At 41.3% G+C, this 21954-nt stretch overlaps 2 protein-coding genes across 13 annotated transcripts in view; both read left to right on the plus strand.

Annotated features, from left to right (window-relative positions):
* mtfmt (mitochondrial methionyl-tRNA formyltransferase) overlaps positions 1-10161 on the plus strand; it is a 25068-nt gene extending 14907 nt beyond the window's left edge. For both annotated transcript variants that reach the window (XM_034877132.1, XM_034877049.1), the window contains 7 exons: positions 1556-1678; positions 1761-1863; positions 1948-2023; positions 2113-2204; positions 2292-2370; positions 8605-8678; positions 9803-10161. In XM_034877132.1, coding sequence (XP_034733023.1) covers positions 1556-1678; positions 1761-1863; positions 1948-2023; positions 2113-2204; positions 2292-2370; positions 8605-8678; positions 9803-9982 — 727 coding nt within the window. In that variant the 3' untranslated portion in view covers positions 9983-10161. The remainder of the gene's footprint in view (positions 1-1555; positions 1679-1760; positions 1864-1947; positions 2024-2112; positions 2205-2291; positions 2371-8604; positions 8679-9802) is intronic.
* Positions 10162-16760: 6599 nt separating this feature from the next.
* celf1 (cugbp, Elav-like family member 1) overlaps positions 16761-21954 on the plus strand; it is a 64398-nt gene continuing 59204 nt past the window's right edge. For 10 of the 11 annotated variants that reach the window (XR_004657106.1, XM_034875112.1, XM_034875402.1 and 7 more), the window contains exon 1: positions 16761-16947. The gene's annotated coding sequence lies outside the window, so the exon portion shown is untranslated. The remainder of the gene's footprint in view (positions 16948-21954) is intronic. The other variant, XM_034876122.1, reaches the window with a different exon arrangement.

Consider the following 21954-nt stretch of genomic DNA (forward strand, 5'->3'; position numbering starts at 1 on the left):
TTGTGGTCTTGTGTGTATTTTTTTAGTTTTACACATATGAAGCCTTTTTATGTGTGCGACATGTTAGTTATGGTTCTTTATAGTTGATAATGGTTCTGTAACATCAATTTATGTAACGTTTTTGCCTGTTATGTTAAATTTATCACCAATAAAGACAGATTTTTGTAAACAAAATGTTTTTGTGAACATCAATGACATTCAAAACGCTGATAACTGAAACAGATATACAACACAGCATGTATACAGGGTGTATATGTATGTATATGTACACATGATGCATGTGTATACACATTTGTATTGCAGACAGACCTAAGTACTACACAGATAAGAACATCTGCCTCTGCACTACCAAAGTGAACCTAAAATAACTATAAAATATATAACACACACTGTTGTCCAAACCCACACAATCAACAGACAGAGACAGCATCTTGGAAGTTTGTGATCAATACTGTATGGTGATGTCACCAAGTGGTGTCCCATTTCATAGGGGTATGTTTTCACCCCTTACCCCTACCCCTTGGTTTCAAGGGCCAAGGGGTAGGGGTAATGGCCAAGGGGTAGGGGTAAGACAGGGAAATGGGATTCAGCCTAAGAGAAGAGAGAGTAGAGGAGAGATCCAACACAGGCACGGCTTTACAGACAAAATGGGTCATGTAACGCAAAATTAAACCATACCCATATAAACAGCATTGCAGCAGATGCGAAGACATTAGCACCGGTGCGTCCTAGAGGAGCAAACATCTAACAGACACTACTAGCACCGACTAGCACTGCTCCCTGCTGCTGTGGGACAAAATGTTGCGTTCACTGGTAAACTGGTAAACCTTGAGACCGACGTGTATATATCCAACTGCTATCTGTCGAGTCTTCCTCCCGTTACTCTGTCCTCTGTGACTGTCTACATTTAGAAACTGAGCTGCACAGGGTGTAGGGAACTACTCTGACTGGCACATGATCAGACAGTGGTTTACGGAACGGTAAATGGGCTATGCAAAACACCCCGAGCGTTCTATGAAATGACGCATTTTAAAAACAAATCGCTCAATCACGCAAATTTGATTGTTGGAAGTCAAAATCGTGATCGTGATTAAAAATCGATCAATTGTGCAGCCCTAATTACAAGGCACTGCAGGACGTAGCAGGGCACCACAGAGCGTAGCAGGATGTAACAGGGCATCGCAGGACGTGTAGCGGGACCACGGCGACCGCTGCAACCATGACTTTGGAGCCTCCCTGATCTAAGGTAACATGCTCAGGGGAAAAGAACATAAGGTCTCGGGGGAATGCTCCCCCCCGAGCTTCATTGATGTGAACATTGTATCGATAAATAAGTAGCTGTGCCTGAGCCGCATCATGGCAGGAGATCCCTGGACTACATAAAACAAAAGACAACTTTTGGTTAAATAAATGTAATGTTTTGTCCACTCAAGCTCCTTTAGTCTGAGAGGTGGAGAGAAGGCAAACACCTGAAATTATTATCCAAAATTGTTTTTCATATACACTGTATAATATAAGGTGTTGGTGTGTTTGTGCACCCGCTTTTTGATTGCAGCGGAATTTTGAATGTTCATCCCAGCCTGCTGCCTAGGTGGCGAGGACCAGCACCCATCTTCCACACAATCATGCATGGTGACACTGTGACAGGGGTCACCATCATCCAGATTTGCCCTCATAGGTAAGCGGAGGCAAAAGCTCTGTGTTCTTCCTGTTTTGTCCTTACAAAACATAAACAGATTAAGAATGTCTTCACATTGCAGGTTTGATGTGGGGCCCATTCTCCACCAAGAGCTTCATCAGGTCCCTGAGAACTGCACTGCTGAGGGGCTTGGAGCTGTTCTAGCCACAAAAGGAGCACATCTCGTGAGTTTCTGCTAGAGGATGGTTACCTTGTCCTCTTTCTAACAGGATTTAACATAGTGACTGTATTTGTATTCTTGTTTTCAGCTGATTGATACACTTATGACATTGCCTGAGAGACTGGCCCATAAAAGGGAGCAAAAACAGACAGGCGCAACCTTTGGTACGTAGTTTAAAACTACACAGACGCAGTCATTCTAAATATAAAACAAGAGGACCTCCTTTAACTTACACATTCATTTTCTCCAATAGCCCCGAAAATCAATGCATCCATGAGCTGGATAGTCTGGGAGGAACAGACTTGTGACCAAATTGATCGTCTGTATCGTGCCATCGGATCAAGGGTACTGAGGACTGATCTAGACTGTTCACTCTTAGCCATGGAAGACATTGTTGACCATGACTGTACTGATTCTCCTCTCTGCCATCAGATACCTTTGAAGACCACATGGATGGGCAGGACAATAAAACTTCTGGATTTTGTAGGAAAATGTCATATTTCATTACTGGGTAAGTTTGTCAAAATCAAATGTACAGGCCATGAATATATTTTCAGTACAGTAGAGTACAGTACACTTTTTTCCATCTAAATCCTGGTGTTTGGAATATCCAGTTTGTAAATGTAAAAACTTGGTTTCAGAAAGTGAAATTAGACTAAATCCTGTTACTGAAAGATTAAAATGCTTTAATATTAAATATTCTAGTTGGGTTGCTCTGATTGAAACTGGGATACTGTGACAACAACTGTAAACCAAAAACCAACTGACTTCCAGGTGAGGGATCTGGAAGTGCAAAAATGCTGCTCACTCATTTCCGGGTTTTAGAATTCGTTCCTGCAGCACTCTGTAAGTGCCTTGGTGTAGCAGGGATCGCTGTGATTTGAAGGATTGGAGGTTTGATCCCAGGCGTCTCCGACCACATGTCAAAGTGTCCTTGAGCAGAACATTAATCCCCAAGTTGCTGCCTGGATGCTGGCTGTATAGCTGTCTACTGCTACTTATACTAAAGCCGCCTACACATGAAAACCAATTTGCTCTCGGTGCATCGCTATGTAGGGCTCAGCAAAGCGCAGAGCAAAGCGCAAAGCGCAGAGCAAAGCGCAGAGCAAAGCGCAGAGCAAAGCGCAGAGCAAATCCCCAAGTTGCTACCTGAATACCCGCGCAGCGCAGGTATTTGTCATCAAGGGTGGCAAGGGAGCTATTTCCCATTGCAAGGTAACAACATGCGGTTATCTTGTTGGTTGCGCTTTCGAAAGGCAACTAGGTCAAAGTTGAAATAACTTGAACTTTAAGCACAGTGCAGCGACTAGTTGGGCACCATCGCCTATCATGTTTAGGAGACTTTAGAATGTGTTAAATGCAGTAAATACAATTTTTCACGGTTTTGTTTTGTTCATTTCCAAAGGTTCACCACGGTGTTAATAACACCTTTGAGTCATTCCATTAGAGTTCCATAGAGCACTGCCGTAAGCAAGGGTTCATGCCCAACAAGGCACATTAATGGTACTTTTCTGCAGGTCGGACAATTCATGCCTCCGCCGTTGTCCCTTAATTCCTGACAGTGGACACCTTAAAGGGCATTAACACTCTAATACCATGGTGATTTGCTAAATAGTTTATTTTTAAACAATTCATTTATATTTGAATGTGTTTTACAATACAAATCTAAAGTTTTCCTGGTTACACCTGAGTGTTGGAGTAATACCTGAAACAATCATTCCCATCCAATAAGGTTCTTTTGCAATGTAAAAGTTTGCTGCTCCAGTAAATAGGACGGACTCACAGGATACAGTCATGGACAAAATTATTGGCATCCCTGGAACATTTTCAGAAAATGCACCATTTCTCCCAGAAAAGAGTTGCAATAACAAATGTTATTACAGCACAAAAACAGCAGAAGAAAAAAGGCTAATTTGACATCATTTTACACAAAACTCAAAGATAGGTCCGAAAAAATTGTTGGCACCCTCAGCTTAATATTGGGTTGCACACCCTTTGGAGAAAATAACTGAAACCAATCGCTTCCTATAACCATCAACAAGCTTTTTACACCTCAACTGGAATTTTGGACCTCTCTTTTGAAAACTGCTCCAGGTCTCTCAGATTTGAAGGGTGCCTTCTCGCAACAGCATTTGATATCTCTCCATAGGTGTTCTATGAGTGTAGAACTGGACTCATTGATGGCCACTTCAGAATTTTCCAGTGCTTTTTCTCCAACCATTTCTGGGTGCTTTTTGAGGTATGTTTTAGGTCATTGTCCTGCTAAAACACACATGACCTCTGACACAGACCCAGCTTTCTAAAACTAGGCCCTAGGTTATTGGCCAAAATTTTGATAGTCTCCAGATTTCATGATTCCTTGCACACAGTCAATGCACCCAGTGTCAGAGGCAGCAAAACAACAACCCCAGCTTTTCCAAAAAGCTCTACCTTAGTCTCATCTGTCCACAAAACGTTCTCCCAGAAAGATTGAGGCTTACTCAGCTACATTTTTGCAAACTGCAGACCGTTTTTTTTATGCCTCTGTGTCAGAAGTGGGGTTCTTCTCAGTCTCCTGCCATAGCGCTTCTTCTCATTCACATGACGACGTATGGGTTGAGCTGACACTGATGCACCCTGATTCTGCAGGACAACCTAAATTTGCATGGAAGTTGACTGAGGTTGTTTATCCACTATTCAAACTATCCTGCGTTGCATTCTTTTATCAGTTTTTCTTATTGGTCCAAATCCAAGGAGATTTTCCACATTGTCTCACCTAAAGGATTATTAGGAACACCTGTTCAATTTCTCATAAATGCAATTATATAATCAACCAATTACATGGCAGTTGCTTCAATGCACTTAGGGGTGTGGTCCTGGTCAAGACAATCTCCTGAACTCCAAACTGTATGTCAGAATGGGAAAGGTGATTTAAGCAGTTTTGAGCGTGGCATGGTTGTTGGTGCCAGACGGGCCGGTCTGAGTATTTCACAATCTGCTCAGTTACTGGGATTTTCACGCACAACCATTTCTAGGGTTAACAAAGAATGGTGTGAAAAGGGAAAAACATCCAGTATGCGGCAGTCCTGTGGTCGAAAATGCCTTGTTGACGCGAGAGGTCAGAGGAGAATGGACCGACTGATTCAAGCTGATAGAAGAGCAACTTGACTGAAATAACCACTCGTTATAACCGAGGTATGCAGCAAAGCCTTTGTAAAGCCACAATATGGACAACCTTGAGGTGGATGGGCTACAAAACCCCACCGGGTAGCACTCATCTCTACTAAAAATAGGAAAAAGAGGCTACAATTTGCAAGAGCTCACCAAAATTGGACAGTTGAAGGCTGGAAAAAGGTTGCCTGGTCTGATGAGTCTCGATTTCTGTTGAGACAGTCAAATGGTAGAGTCAGAATTTGGCGTAAACAGAATGAGAACATAGATCCATCATGCCTTGTTACCACTGTGCAGGCTGGTGGTGGTGGTGTAATGGTGTGGGGGATGTTTTCTTGGCACACTTTAGGCCCCTTAGTGCCAAATGGGCATCGTTTAAATGCCACGGCCTACCTGAGCATTGTTTCTGACCATGTACCATCCTCTGATGGCTACTTTCAGCAGGATAATGCACCATGTAAGAAAGCTCCAATCATTTCAAATTGGTTTCTTGAACATGACAATGAGTTTACTGTACTAAAATGGCCCCCACAGTCACCAGATCTCAACCCAATTGAGCATCTTTTGGATGTGGTAGAACGGGAGCTTTGTGGCCTGGATGTGCATCCCACAAATCTCCATCAACTGCAAGATGCTATCCTATCAATATGGGCCAACATTTCTAAAGAAGGCTTTCAGCACCTTGTTGAATCAATGCCATGTAGAATTAAGGCAGTTCTGAAGGCAATAGGGGGTCAAAAACAGTATTAGTATAGTGTTCCTAATAATCCTATAGGTGAGTGTATTGCGCACCATGGACAAAAGAACTTTAAGTTCTCTGGAGATTGACTTGTAACCTTGAGATTGTTGATATTTTTCCACAATTTTGCTTCCTAAGTCCTCAGACAATTCTTGGCTCTTCTTTCTCTTCTCCATGCTTGGTTTGGCACACACCACAAAGGTTGAGCCAACTTTGATACACTCTAACTGGCTTCAGTTTTGATTTCTATATTGCCAGCACCTTTTACTTGCCACAGGTGAGTTTAAATGAACATCACATGCTTGAAATGAAATTATTTACCTACATGTTTATTAGGGTGCCAATGATTTTGTCCAATCCATTTTGGGAGTTTGTGTAAAATTATGTCAAATTTGCCTTTTTTCTTCTGCTGTTTTTGTCAATTCACTTAAAGTGATAAACATGTGTATACAGAAACATTTGTCATTGCAACACTTTTCTGAGAGAAATGGTGCATTTTATGGAAAAGTTCCAGGGGTGCCAATAATTTCGTCCATGACTGTATATACTGTAGTCCACAAAGTTCATAGAACCTTTCAGCTCAGACTGCTACAAGCCAGAAAGCTAACTTTCTGCTAACAAGATTTAGAGTCAGTGACATTGTGTATGGTTGACAAACAGTTTGACAGTATGTTTAACAACAAGACAAGCTAGCTATCGGCCACGTATTGTCCCCAAATCAATATAAAGATTTTTAGGAACAAATTATCCTTCATGTGTACTGTCGGCTGCGACCTGAACAGCAACCAGGATGAGAGATGATCGCTTTGAAACAAAGTCGGGTCAGAGTTTATTTTTACAATGTTTCAGAAGGACGGTGCAACTTACATCTTGCAGCCTGTATCTTACCGCCATACTGTGGTGTTTAGAGGACAAGACATTTAAGGACTACACTCAGCTTTGGAAAGAAAAGATTCACATTTTCTTTTCTTTCATTTAGAATGGTAAACCATTGGTTTGACTTGAACTCAGTTATTAGGTGTCCTTTATCATTTTTTTGCAGCCATTTAAAATTAAGTATTCACCCAGACCATGGTATGAGGCTACGTTTACACCAGTGGTAGCTGCTGGTCTTTCAAAGAGGGGAAGCTCATTTTCAGCCTACATCATACAAATTGTCCATTTATTTATAATAATAAAGACAATATAATAATAATATAACTATTATAATAATTTATAATACCTGTGACATGTTGTCATCAAAAGGCAGGGCTAGCAGTACATTTTCTTTGTCAAAGCACTACCAGTCAGCCAGCTAACTTTGTCATACTAGAAGAGATTAAAAGACATGTTACTTTGCCCTACCTTTTGCACCAAAAATATGTTAGGTGTTGATCTGCCATGGTGTTTAATTCTTAGTTTCTCCTCATAAGGAAGACTTTCAAATGGCTTTTTTAAGACCAGGTTGACAAAATTGGCAGTCTGCCATCGTGTGCCGTTTGCTAACTTTTGACAGACCATCCAATCATCATGCAGAAGCCCCAAGTCCAGGCCAGCCCGCTTCTCCATTGACCCCCAGAGACGCTGAGCGGCCGTGGGAAGTACATAATCTCAGCATTTATCAAGTGACCGTTTAGTTTATAAGCACTTAAAAAAACTGTTCAAAGCAGCCCCATTGAAGTCCATGGACGCTAGGCTTCAACAGGGAAATGCCCTGTGATGCTACGGGAATGTATGACAAGGAAATTGAGTCGGCTCATTCTAAATAAACTCTTCTTCGAGATGAACGTATTCCAAAGGGAATTTTTGGTCAGTAAACTGTTAAAACAATAGTACATATTAGACCATTAATTTTTTTTTTACATTTTAGGGGAAGCTTCCCTTGAAGTCTTAAAGAAATTGCCACTGGTTTACACATGGTTGGCTATTTTAATAAACGGACATTTTAACTTCTTTGTTTTAAAAAATAACATTGCACAGCTGTCAGTTTTCAGAAAAGAGTTTGCTTAAACCTAGCCGTGTATATTAATGCCAGCAAGAGCATGCCAAGTCACGTTAGCCAATCAGAATCTCAAAAATAGCAACAACCGCAACAAATCACTTCCTCTCTCTTCTCTTCCTCACCTCCTCGGCTGCCTAATCCTCCGTTTGTCTCAGTTTACATGCAAACCTGCAAACGAAGATTTCCAAAGTATTCACTCTGGCCGGAGTTTTTAGAAAGACTCTCTTTCAGAGGCAGATTCTCTCTTTTCGTATAAACAAAGGGCTCAAACTAAGGGAAATGTCTCTATTTATCAAAATAACCATGTACGTCTAAACAGGTCCTAAGAAACATTAATATACGCTTGATTGTATTTCTTTCACTACTCGATTCACTCTGTATGCCGGCCGTTTATTTCTAACGTGACAGCTGCTCATTCTACACCTCTGACTGTAGAGTCTGCTATCTAATAGATTCAAGGTCTGAAGCTCTAACATTGTCCGATAATGGAAATCACAAGTTAACCAAATAAAATGTATTCTATCGATTGTATAATGGCCTGTTTTAAATAGCAATTTTCTAGTCTTAACGACTACTCAAAGCACTTTTATGTAGTTCAGGAAGCATTCACCATGTAAGCCATGTTAGAAGAGAGAGACATTTTTGACATTTAAAACTCTGACTTTACCTTGCCAACCCATACATCCCGCTTCATGGTACACACCTCAGGAGACTGCTGTGTGTCGTCACAAGTGCTCTAGTAAACTTTTGAATGATTTCTGAACCGGAGGCTGCATCCTCTGAGCTATAGGCCGGTTGGCATTAAGATGTGACGTGTGTGTCTGTGCTACCCCAGTAATGTGCTTTGACCCTGAGCTGTCATCACATGTTTGCAGATCAAAGAAGAAAACTGGTCCCTGGCTCATTGAGCTATCAGAAGGAGTCCAACACTCTGGCTGTCTGCTGCAAGGTCTGTTAAACTTTGTTAGCTGTATTTCGGTTACTAATGATAATATCTTAAACCAGCACATTTGCCCCGACAACACGTGAAGCATGAAATTATGAAAATTTTGAAATGTTGTTTTGTTACATTATGTGTAAATGTCCTGAACAGCAGAATTCGGATGTGATTACTTTCGCAAATGTTCCTTATATCACTCGAAATAATTTCACAGTAAAGCCTTTTTGATAAGCATGTTACATACTTTAATGTCATAATAAAGCAGGGTTGTCCAAAGTTTCAATGCCTGAGCACACATGGAGAAAAACATATTTCCCCATTTTCACAGAAATGTTGACATTTAAGTGTGCAGCCTTATCATTACTCATATGTTTTCCAAAAGTCACAACAAATTGCTTCATGTGCAAACATTTTTACTGAGTGCGGTTGATCTGAAAAAATTGGCAGGCCCGCTGCCAATTGTCCAGGTGGGACTTGTTTTTGTGTTTGTTTTGTTTCAAAATGTGTTCTTTCTTCATATTCCTCAAACACAGCAATTGTCTCTGGGAAAATTAAACAGGTACACTTACTGACTTTAACCCTGTAATAAATAAAATTGCCACTGCCTGCCGAGGGTGTCACTCATCTCATTGGCTGGCTTGAGTCAGTCTAAGACTAGCCAGTTCACACATTTGCAACTTTTCCCCGCAACGTTCTAAAGCAGTTTTGTCTTGTAACAAATCTTTAGTCTAAGATTTTCTCTGGTTCACTTATTATTCCACTTAATCATACTGTGTAATTAATTATATTATGCTGGGTAAATTGTTCCACAGCTGAAGCCCGTTCCTGGCTGTCAGCAGCTAAGAAAGAGGGATGGATTACCAAACAAGAGCATGATTTTTTTAATAGTGTGAACATCCCATGCTCCCCAAGGTTCACAAGAATCTCAAATCTCGTCCAGGGAGGCCTATTATATTATCATAAAATGGATTGCTTACAGGAGCCTCCTTTCAATTTGTAGTGTTTCCTATCAAACCATTGGATCAACATCCTTCCTTCCTCCCTTCATACATCCAGGACACCACTTACGTTCTGAAGGTCCTGCATTAAATGAGAATGCCTGCTGATTGTTTCTTATGTGTTCCATATTCCAGGATGGCTGGGTGGGATTCAAAGCAGTGCTCCTGAAAAAAAGGCTGACAGCGGCCGACTTCTTTAATGGCTACCTGCATCAGACAGTGCAGAAGAAGACACCCTATCAGACAGACAAAGCTCTGTTTGTCAGCAGAAAACGAGCAACTGAGGAGCATCAGAAGTCAATGTCAAAGTTGTAATGCAGCAACAATTGTTTTTTTCCTTAATGTTGACACTGCAGACGTGATTTTACCCGAATTTGTTGAGGTGAATGTCTGTTTTAAGACATCTGCATGTACAGTATATTTACTGTATTTTCACTGTGCTGCTATGACTATACTAATCATTTATTTGCAATAAATACAAATTTATGAAACTTAGTACATTTTTTTGTTATAACAGGCAGATCATGTATTGCAGTCGTGCAGCTAGGAAAGTAAAAATCAATGGCAGCTCCACCAACTTTTGATGTCGCTTTTTTGTGATTTTTTTAACTCAAAACGACAGACATCCACAAACAGTTGCAAACATTACATTATGACACAGGAACTTGTTTCAAGGCCAAAAACTACTTTTGATATTCAATTCAATTCAATTTTATTTATAGTATCACCCTTGAAAACAACCAGACGGCCTGTGCCACAGTTCTGAGGTTTGATAAGCAAAGAGGTAGTAATGAGGAGCAAGGCTATATAGATGGAAAATACAATTTTTATATATTTTATTTTTTTAAGCTAACTTGCAGCCAGTGCAGAGAACAGAGTGGTAGGATGTGCACAAATTTGCTCCTACAAATTCAATTAAATTTTTGTTCCTACCCTCAGCTTTGGTCATGAAGGTTGGGTCATGACCACAAGAATAAGATCCAGGGTACAAGCGGCCAAAGTAGGTTTCCTAAGGAGGGGTCGAAAAGACCCAGTTGAGGTGGTTTGGGAATTTGGGAAGCATGCCCCCTGGGCGCCTCCCAAGGGAAGTGTTCCAGGCACGTCCAGCTGGGAGGAGGCCTCAGGGAAGACCCAGGACTAGGTGGAGAGATTTTATCTTCAACCTGGCCTAGGAACGTCTAGGGCTTCCCCCAGTTGGTGCTGGTCGATGTGGCTTGGGAAAGGGAAGTTTGGGGGCCCTGCTGGAGGCGCTCCCCCCGCGACCCGAACAGCAATGGACTACTTGGGGACTCTACACATTAATACAAGTTCCTTAGACACAGAAATGTTCTATTTCTTTTGGATTATGCAAATCACCCTTTTCATTAATGGGGCAGCTGGCACTAAAATGGTACAGCAGTCCCCTACCAATCGAAAGGTTGTGGATCGACCCCTGGCACTGACTGGAAAGGGATTGAAACAACAGTAACAACGTTATGAACTATTATACATACATTGAATTGATTATGGCTTGTAATGAAAATAAGCTAAAATTAGTTTACTTTAGTATTAACTCAGACAAATACATTGTATTTACTGTACACTGTAACTCAACTCAGGTTTACAGTTTAATCAGTTTGATACAGATCCTTTTGGACTGATACACTGAAATGTATAGTGTTGGTCAACTATTTGCGTTTTATATTTGTTAATCCAATTAATTCAAAGATCCTACGGAAAAACAAGGAGGGGATCGAGGGACCCAGCCCGGAAGAAGCCCGGGGCTTCCATCTGGAGCCAGGCCCAGACGGCGGGCTCGTCAGCGAGCGCCTGGTGGCCGGGTTTGCCACGGAGCCAGGCCAGGCACACCCCGAAAAACCTACGTGGCACCTCTCCCTCCAGCCCATGAGCCCACCACCTGTGGGAGGAACCAATTGGGTCGGATGCGCTGCTACATGGGTGGCAGCGAAGGTCAGGGGCTTTGACGGACCAGACCCGGGCGGCAGAGGCTGGCTCTGGGGACGTGGAATGTCACCTCTCTGTGGGGAAAGGAGCCGGAACTTGTGCGGGAGGGGGAGCGCTACCAGTTAGATCTGGTGGGGATTACCTCTGCGCACAGTCTCGGTTTTGGAACCGTACTCCTGGATAGGGGTTGGACTCTGTCCTACTCCAGAGTTGCCCATGGTGTGACGTGCCGGGCAGGTATGGGGATAATAGCAGGTAAAAAAAAAAAAAAATTTATTCAATATGTCAACAAAATACATACAAATTCCATGTGTTTCCGTGTGTATTAGAGAATTCTGTTTTCATGTGTAGATTTCGTGATTCCATCTCCGTTTTCTGCTTCCCGGAAATCATAGGGCCCTAATATTCAGATTCAGGGAGATTTACACCAGGTGCTTCCTTTTCTCCCTGTTGAGATTGGGAAGAAGATACCGGATACACCAGGCCAGCACAGAGGTTCAGGAAAAGCTTTTTTCCACAAGCCACTAGGATCCTTTATGAGAACCTGCCCCTCTTTTATACATATATATTTATTAGGGCTGGGCAAGTTAACGCATTATCGCGTTAACTAATTAATTAATTAACGCCGACAATTTATTTATCGCGCGTTAACGCGGTTGTTATTATTTCTTTATTATTGTGAAAGTTTGTTGCTCACAGGCTTAGTAAATACTTTTCTTATCACCAGAGTACTTCTAGTCTGAAATATCACCTTGACAGTTGATACCAGCAAATCATTCAATGAAACACACACTTCATCTTATTCTTCAGGCTCACTGGTGCCAGTTGCTGTCCCTGTACATCTGGTTAACGCGTCAGATGGCTGTCGCCGTCATTCTACCTTAGGAGTGGAGAGACTAATCTTTTCCATAGATTAGTTCCGTTTCTGACCTAGAGTTTGGGCAACCTGACCTTTTGCCTATCTCTCGCGCCTTGCATCTGTTTGCCATTTGTTTATTCCGGTGATAAACAGAGTTGCACTTCTCAGCTGTCCCTGGAGACTGAGGGCCCTAAAACAGGAGGTGTCCGTAGGAAGCAGACACGTTGTTTATGAGGCGAGTGTGAAGTAGGGGACACATGTTTAGAGGCATATTGTGGAGGTTTAACTTAAAAGAAAGATTTACTTTTACGAATGAGTAAGAAATGAATAAACACAGATAAACAGTCATTGCCTATGTTTAAAATCACTGTCTATGTAATTTTGCCATCACACAGGCTCCTTTAGATGAAGCGTGTGGGTAAGTTTAGATAAACAAAGGCAAGAGACGCTAACAAATGCCATAGCGACGTGGATAGTGTTAGATATTCATAACTAACTTCGCGTTTGTTCGGATCTCTGAGGAAAAGGAAGCTGAGGGTCGAATTGAGAATTAGGAAAAGTTTTAATGCAACAGCAGTGATGAAGATGATAAGACAAATCACAATCAGACACAAAGACAATACAGACAAACATAATAACACTGCAGCTGACAGCGGACTGGATCCACGCTTCCACCTGATGGAGACACGTGAAACCAGTGATAAAAAGTCCTAAGTCCCACTCATTTATCTCCTGCACCTTGGGGCGGTTCCTTTTCACCTGGCACATTCAAATCCTTTCTCATTGGTCCGTAATTGTCATGACAGCAGGTCGAGTGCATCTTTGCTGACCAATGACAACCTGCCTTCTGCACCTTTTGGGGTCGCTTTTGGTTGCAGAGCAAATGGTTCTGTCGTGTAAATGTGAAACTCTGACATCAACATAGTCCAATCAACATTGTATTGTCTTAGCCTAGACTAAGACCCCAGGGGACAAGAGACAGAAGGCTACTTCCTGGTGTGAAACAATCGGGTTCTTTCTATATGTTAAATAGTTTTCAGTTCTATTTATCTGGCAGAGACAGAGGGGGGTAGGTGAGGTACAAGAAAAAGGAACATCCTGACCTCTGAACAGACCAAATGCATCTTAATCCTATCCTGGCTGCATCATACAAAGTTTATAACTTTTTTATAACTCAACAATAGCTACAGACTGCAGGCCCATTAGGGTTGTGGAGGACATCGGTCAGAGAATCGCAACAACGACGGCAGGTGTGAGATTCCCTCAACACGCACCATCAGACTCCCAGTTGTTTAAAAAGGAGAGGACTGCAAAAGCGACCACGCTACAACATATGCCCGCTGTTCATCTTACTAGGGACTACTGGACTCACTGGGGACTACTGGACTCACTGGGTAACCATAATTATCTCAGAGTTACAGTGCATTATACTGATGAAAAGTGGGCGCTGCATTCACGTGCTCTGAGTGGAATGAAAACTGAGGAGAGACATTAAGCTGAAACATGCGCAGGACACTTATTAAAGTTGCACAGCAGTGGAATGGGTCAAATAAAGTCACCGCAGTTAGGACAGACAGTACGAATAGATAAGAAATATGCTGCGAGCCTTCTGCCTTCTGATCATGTCCCCTGCTTTGCGCACGGCCTCCAGCGTTCTGTCACAGTGTCTCTGCTTTACAGCGCGTTGGACAGTGTCCCTCAGTGTCTCTGCTTAACAGTGCGTTGGACAGTGTCCTAGCAAAGTGCGGAAAAGTTGTGGGGCTCTAAACCCAGTCCAGCAGAGTGCTGCAGAGTTAGAGCAACAACAGAAGAACGTGTAGGCCTACATAAGGAGTGGCTTATGCAACACGTTCCAACCAGATGGAATTCACCTCTGGACATGATAAATACATTGTTTAAGTTGAGATGTACACTAAATATTTTATTTAACTGCTACTTTATAAACTAAATGCTGGTAAGTTTTTGCAGAACAAATGTAATGGCACTTTTGTTTATATGGCAGAACATTTAAAATAAAATTGCACTATATACACTACTTTTGAATTCATTATTTCATTTTGCAATTAATCACAATTAATCAGGGAAATTATGCAATTAATCGCGATAAACATTTTTAATCGCTGCCCAGCTCTAATATTTATTATTATTGCTGTGTCCAATACCTAAATTGCAGGAACTGACATGATTACATTTACTGGAATTGTATTTTATACGCTTTCATACAACATTGTATCTGAATATATAATTTTAAAAAATTTGATCCCAAAAAACTGATTTCACATGACATAATTGATTGATTGAGTCAGGGTGGTCCGGGATCAGACTATGGGGATCAGACCCACCGTGCTTGGTATACAATACCTGCTGCACTTTTCTTTAAGTAGCAGCTAGCTAGCAGCTGTAGCAACCAACTTGTTGTGACCTGGGCTGGGGCTTGCACTGGCTCTGGCCCCTCTGCATTCTCTTCCTGGGAGGGGGGAGGGGGGCACTAGTTAGCCTGGGAACCAGCAAATCTGCTGACCTCATGTTTTATTTGCTCTGGCAGATAGGGATGTGATGGTGATACTGGGCTATTAGCTAGTTGCTTTGGTCTGAAACTGTGAGATAACCATGTAGGCCTACAGTTAAAATTATTACACGGCTTGGTTGAATACTTGATTTTATTTGGTCAAACACTTTTACTAATTCTGCATAACAGAACACTGCCATGTATAGCTGAGCGTTGCCATGGACACAGTTCTGATCACTCTGGAGGACATCCATCAATCCGCAGAAAGAAGTCTGGTTAATTAATCGGCTGTGGAAAAATGTGGGGAAAACCTAGGCAACAGGGGTATATAGCGCCTGTTGCTATATTTTCATAAAGTCTAGGATCGTTACACAATAACTTCAGCTGTACAAACAACGAAACAATGAGATGAATGAGGACAGAAATGTTTACATTAATATTCCCAAAAAAGTCCCATTCATCTTGTCTTACTTCACCGACGACAAGAATGTTCAGTTTAATGTGAATTATACCGGTAAGTAGGCTACAGAGTTTACAATGCTATGGAGTCAGTGTTCCAAACGTAGAGACAGAACTGACAATTTTCTTTAGGGGAAGCAATACAATGGTATTAAAAAAACAAAATCCATTTTGAATCAATATTGCCTGTCAAATTATTGAATCATTTGGTAGCTTTGTAATAAGCTTTGCATCATGTAGGGTCCTACATTACCTGTCGAGGTTGCATTTGGTTTCTCCATTTTCCCGTACATAAAAGGGGTGGCTGTGGCTCATTGGTAGAGCGATTACCTGCCGGTCGGAAGGTTGGTGGTTCAATCCCTGGCCCTGCAGTCCCTGTTGAAGTGTCACATTATCTGTTGAGGTTGCATTGCTTTCTACATTTTCTCTTACGTAAAAGGGGTGGCTGTGGGTCAGTGGTGGAATGGTTCCCTGCCGGTCGGAAGGTTGGTGGTTCAATCCCTGGCCCTGCAGTCCCTGTCGAATTGTCCTTGGGCAAGAAACCTAAAGAAATAAAGGTCCCCTGAAATAATTAAATGTAGTCATTTGAAAAAAGCGATGTTTACTCATTTACGCCTTGTTTATTATTCATTTAGGGATTTATTCCATATTTATTTAATTATGTTTGTATTTATTTAATAATGAAAGACATGGCAGCTTTGAATAGCCAACTAGTCAGTTTAGTTTTTACCTTTTATGTATTTGAGCTATGATTTGAGCCCTATTTGTAATTTTTTCAAAAGATAAAATCTTTGTTTTATTAGTAATGTTAAATGTCTTTATTGTTTGTATTCATTTTTATTCATCCTATTTCATTTCTAGTAAAGTTGATTGTTTCAAATGTTGAGTGATCAATACTTTACATTCAAGTTATCTTTTATTATGTGTGTTTAATTATTTCTGTCCTTGTTCATGTGCAATAAACAAATTGTTCCTCTACGCATCAATAAAGGCTTTTAGCAATAAAACATAAACCACATTAAGAGCTTGTTGTAAATTAGGAAATAATTGTGCATTATGGTCGTTTTTTTACAGTCTAGAAAGGTATGGACTGTACCACGTTACACTTTAACCCAGGGAATTATCACGTGCACTTTCACTCACGACTCAAAGAACACTAAACACCAATGATCTATCATGTTTTTGTATCGATAAATAGTCTTCATACAGCTATTACAGTCTATCTTGAAGCAAATAACACGTAAAATGTTGTCTCTTTTTCAGCCTCTTGGCCCTTCCACCCCTGGTCCCAGCTTTGGTTCAAGAAGAGAGAGAGAGAGAGAGAGAGACTGCCATTTTAAACAGCTAGCTAAATGTCTGAAGGAAGTGACAGACCATAAGTTACGCACCTTTGTAGCTAGTCGTCTTGTCTCCAAAAGTACAGCATGATTGACGTTATATCCTAAGCAGACAGCCAAAACGACATTTGGTTTAAGCACAAGTCAAATTAACAGTGGCGTAAAAGCACGGGTAAGTTGGTCATTTGAAGTTATCAAACGCTATTCTAGCTAGCTAACGTTACCATACCATATCGTACCCACGGTGCTTGTGTGTTCGGTCATTTAGCTAGCACTAGTGCTTGTCCAGTCTCACTGTGGGCTGAATGGCAGTTTAATAATATGACAGTTTATATAGCCTACGGACAGTGATGTGTTTATGAAATTACAACATGATAGTTTTCCCGGTTAAGTAACTGTAAGCTATGCATGTTTCTGGTGCCACCGTTAACCAGCAACGGTACGAGCTGTGCTTTTGAAAGGTTGGTTGTTTACCCTGTATATCATGCCCAAAAAGAGTCACTGTCACTCCTCCCACATATAGGAGGATCTGTCATCACTCTCATAAAGAGGCCTTGCTGGTAAAAGCTCAATCAAAAGACTAATTATCTAATTACTTGTTAACAAATAAGGTATTTGAACAAAACTGTTTTTTTTGAGGTGGACAAATCCCCTTTGAAATAGGACCATAATGTGCCCAAAGACCGCACAGACACAGTAAGGACTCAACAGTAATACTACAGTTTTTGACAGAGAAATTCCCCAATACTGCTTTACAGAAGATCCACCTATAAGCTAGTGTTGTTTTTTTACACAGTTCCAAGTTTGGCTCAACACATGCAAAAAATAAAACCTGACATTTGGCGCGTATTGTTAGGCTTTGCCCAACCCCTTCCGCTCTTTGAATTCTGTTCCCAAAACCCCAGTGCTTCGGGAAACAACAACAAACTTTGAGCAAGCAAGCTATGCTGAAAATGGCAAGTTTTTAAGAAAATTTGAATTGTGCAAGTGGAGAGAGCTATCAGTTAGCCGGTTAACTCTAAGTGTCGTCGAACAACTTAACAGAGATTCTACACTGGTACTTTACAACATTGACCATACAATGCCAGAGGCCTGTACTACGAATAAAGCTCAACCTTCCCCTGGATTTTTTTCAGTTACCTGGCTTCACTAACCCTAACAACCGCAATCCTGCGTAAAGTGTGTCACAACGGCGTTACTCAACTTCAATCAACCCAGGGTTTCCCAATCCAGTGCTTTCACACAAAAAAGGCGGTGTTTGCACAACGTGACCATTCGCAAACATTTACCAGAGCCACATATTTTACACAAGAAGAGTAAACTATAATTCTACATAAATATGAAGAACACAGACACGGTTTTACAGGTGAAACCCAACACAGTTGCTGCTTTCTAAAAGAGGTAAGACAGCTGATTAAAAAAGGAGACGCTTATCAGAAGCAGACCTATGCGTAATCCTGTAGCAGGTTAAGTTCACTCAGCCAACATTTGAATATGTTTGTATGTTAATTAATTTAAGGGTCAAATCACCATCACCAAACCGACCAGACTCAATTTAAACAATTACTACTTTTGTCATTGTAAAACACAAATTACCTATACGTATTTCCCTCTGCTTAAAATCTATATCTTTTATAAAGATATCAGGAAATATTAACCGGGTTGTTGCAAATGTTTTATATTATGAGTGCACCCCTCTCTCTCTCTCTTTCTTTTACTCTCCCTCTGGCTGATCTTCTAAAAACATCATCAAGTATTGATTGGTCAGTAGGCGGTGCCTTTATACCGGTTGATCTCTAATCTCCAATTTAACCGGCTCCCGATCAGGTTAGGTGTTCAGCATAAGTTACCACGGCGATTTAGCACCGGGAGAGTGAGGCAGACTGACGGGTGTGCTAGTTGGCTAAATTACCATTAGATTATTTGTCTATCTGTACAGGTAGCGTTACTGATGAATTCGTGGGTTAGCCCAGAGTTGTTAACCGTGGTCAAAACAAATAACTGAGCTTGTTTAACGGTGTCATAATCTTATGTTACCCACAAAGAATTTGCTTGCTAACGTTATAGACCAAGCACATTAGCATTAGCTACTTGTCAACCAGCACCTTTACAGAACATGCCCTGCACCTAAGCAATCTTCCTTTTTTGTTCCCCCTACAGGTTGGAAGTGGAATTGTCTATTATCATTATTCTTATAACAATAATAATAATAATAATGATACATTTTATTTAAAGACCCCTTTCTTGGCACTCAAGGACACCTTATGTCTCATTCCAAAGAGTTAATGAACCACTGAAAAGATTTTGGAAACCTTACTTTAAGATACAAAGGATTCTTTGGCGTTGGATTGATTGATAGTATATTAGAAAATATATATTATTATCTAATATAATATACTAGAAAGCGTTTTTTTTTCTTCATAATATGGGCACTTTAATACTGTTTGTGCCATTTTTTTTTGCAACAGCGCTGTGGAGATAAATCGGGCAAAGCAATATTAGTTGCACAGCTATTTGGCTTGTTGTTCTGAAAAGGTACAGAGACGTTAGTGGAGGTAGAAATTAAGCCAAATCGACATCCGTGTAAAAGGACAGCTGGCATATACAACATTCCATCCTTGTCCAACCCTGATGAAAAATACTCGCCCACATTGGCTCAAAGTCGTAGAGCCCCCTTGTGGCAACAGGAAGTAGAACTACAAGTCAATGTGCTATACTTAAACAGACTCATTTTGTTAAAGTATAGCATTATTGAATCTCAGCAGGAAGTTCTCTTTTCAGTTGTGCAACGCTAATACACGGTCGCAAGGAGCGTCAACCGCCAGTAACCCCAATGCGCCTAGAGGCGCGAGGGCCCATCCAATGCTGCTTGCAGCTTGAATTAAGATTGGTAATTAAACATAAATAGTTAATGCAGGTCAAAACTGCCTGCAGGCTTATCCTGTACTGTTAGGTAATTCCTCTACTGTGTGACAGTTGGTTGCGTGGTTATGACACAATTGTTAGCCTATTTTTATGCCTGCTACAAAGCTCTAATGTAAGATACAAGCTAATGGAGCCTTTTATACATTGTTGTTGTGTACAAAATAAGTGGACAAATAGTCTTCAAACACTTCAGATGTAAAGTTATTCACTGTCAAAGTGGCGCCAAAATAAATGTAGAGAATCAATGCAATGCTAACGGCAGGTGAGGGCTTGTTAGCAGCCAAAATTTTGTGGAGAGAAGCTTACCCTCTTGACTCTAACCCTGACACCATATTGTGACGGCCTCTGTATTATTCAGTGAGGCCACTCTGTTGGAGTGGGTTCCACTAGCAGTAGAACTGAGCAGTAGAATATCACTGATATTAATTATCTTTGTCTTGAGTTGATGACAGATTTGGTGCAGCCGTGAGTGGGGATAAGTCTGTCGGAATGGTAAGAAGCTTTTGTCTTACTTTGGTAATTTTTTGTTTGCTTGTTTGTTCATTTGGCATAGTGCAGTGGTGCTTTACGTTAGTTTGGCTGGTTGAGCAGGGTAAGTGAAGGCTTGTTTTCTGGCATTTGAAATAAATTCGTAGTTGACATATTTTCTTACAAATCATTTGTTGTTGCTGCAATCAACAGGTAATCCGAGCAGCTGGTGTGGATCCTCGTGTGCGTACTGCTAGTTAAAGTGGGTGGAGTTTTCTCTTGTAGGCTGTAGCAATGGTCCACTTTTGGGCTTGTTGAGCTGATCCTTGGTAGTGTTGTGGCGAACATGGGTGAAGCTTTTAGCATGGGAATATGTCCATGGTTTTTGGAGGGTTGCTAGCGTGCTCTCCCAGTACAGCGGTCGTTGGTGCATAAATACCCACCACAAGTAGCTGCATGAAGATTTGGGTTGAGTTAGTTAGCTGGGTTAGATAGCGGGAAAACTTCACACTGGGTGAGGGTTAGTCCTCTGAGTGCGCATGGGGACGTTGCACTGTCTTGCTGGATCTGTTGCTATCGTTTTATTTTGCCAGTTGAAGTTTGATGCAATAGCGTCATATTACCATAGGAAATTGGGGGTCACACTCAACACCCACCAGGTCTGGAATTGTTGCGGAACAGCTGCGGCCATGACTGACAGCTGAAGTCTCGAGGACCCATAAGATTTCGCATTCATGTAAAATAGAACCACAAAAACAACAACAGTTTGTTTCTATCCAAAGGATTAACTGGATGTTTTATTTTGTTTCTGTGCTTGACTTCCTATCCCGCACATCTGCCATATCCTGAATTGCCGCAGAGATTTCCGGCATCCGGCAAAATTAGAAGTTCTGTGCATCTGCTCTGGAGGGCTGGGGATAGCCAGAGCTGGGACGGAGTCAGGATGCAGACGTTCCGCAGCTGTTCCGCAGTCCGTGGAAATACACACATTGACTTTTATTGGAAACCAAATTCTCAAAACTGCGGGCAGTTGTCTGGAGCTGTGTTTCTTTGATATTAATAATTAAAGGCTACTGCCTCAGTTTAATAAGAAGGATCTCGATACTTTGTTGTGTTGTTTGAGCGTGTTGCTAAGGTTAGGGGGTGGCCTGATACAGATTGTGTGTTGGTGCTTCAGTGTGTGCTGACTGGAATAGCGCAGGAAGCTTATTCATCATTGAGTGCAGAGGATAGCGCTAGTCATGTGATTATCAAATCTGCTTTGTTAAAAGCGTATCGCCAATGATTCAGCTCCTGGGAGAGAAGTAATGGTCAAACTTACAGGGAGTGTTGCTTTGGACCTAAATGGTCATTGTTAACGTTGGTTGCTGCGCTGGTGGTCAATACTTTTGAGCATCTGTGTGATCTTGTTGTTTTGGAGCAGTTCAAAATCATGCTTCATCATGGATACATTGCTACAGTGCCTTGCGGAAGTATTCGGCCCCCTTGAACTTTTCAACCTTTTGACACATTTCAGGCTTCAAACATAAAGATATACATTTTTTATTTTTTGTGAAGAATCACCAACAAGTGGGACACAATTGTGAAGTGGAACGGAATCTATTGGATATTTTAAACTTTTTTAGCAAGTAAAAAACTGAAAAGTGGTGCGTGCAAAATTATTCGGCTCCTTTATTCGGCCAATGTTGTCCTAAATGACTGATGGTGATAAATAGAATCCGTGTGTGTGTGTGTGTGTGTGTGTGTGTGTGTGTGTGTGTGTGTGTGTGTGTGTGTGTGTGTGTGT

This window comes from Etheostoma cragini, chromosome 1 (assembly GCF_013103735.1).
Source record: "Etheostoma cragini isolate CJK2018 chromosome 1, CSU_Ecrag_1.0, whole genome shotgun sequence".
In the NCBI taxonomy this organism is placed as follows: Eukaryota; Metazoa; Chordata; class Actinopteri; order Perciformes; family Percidae; genus Etheostoma; species Etheostoma cragini.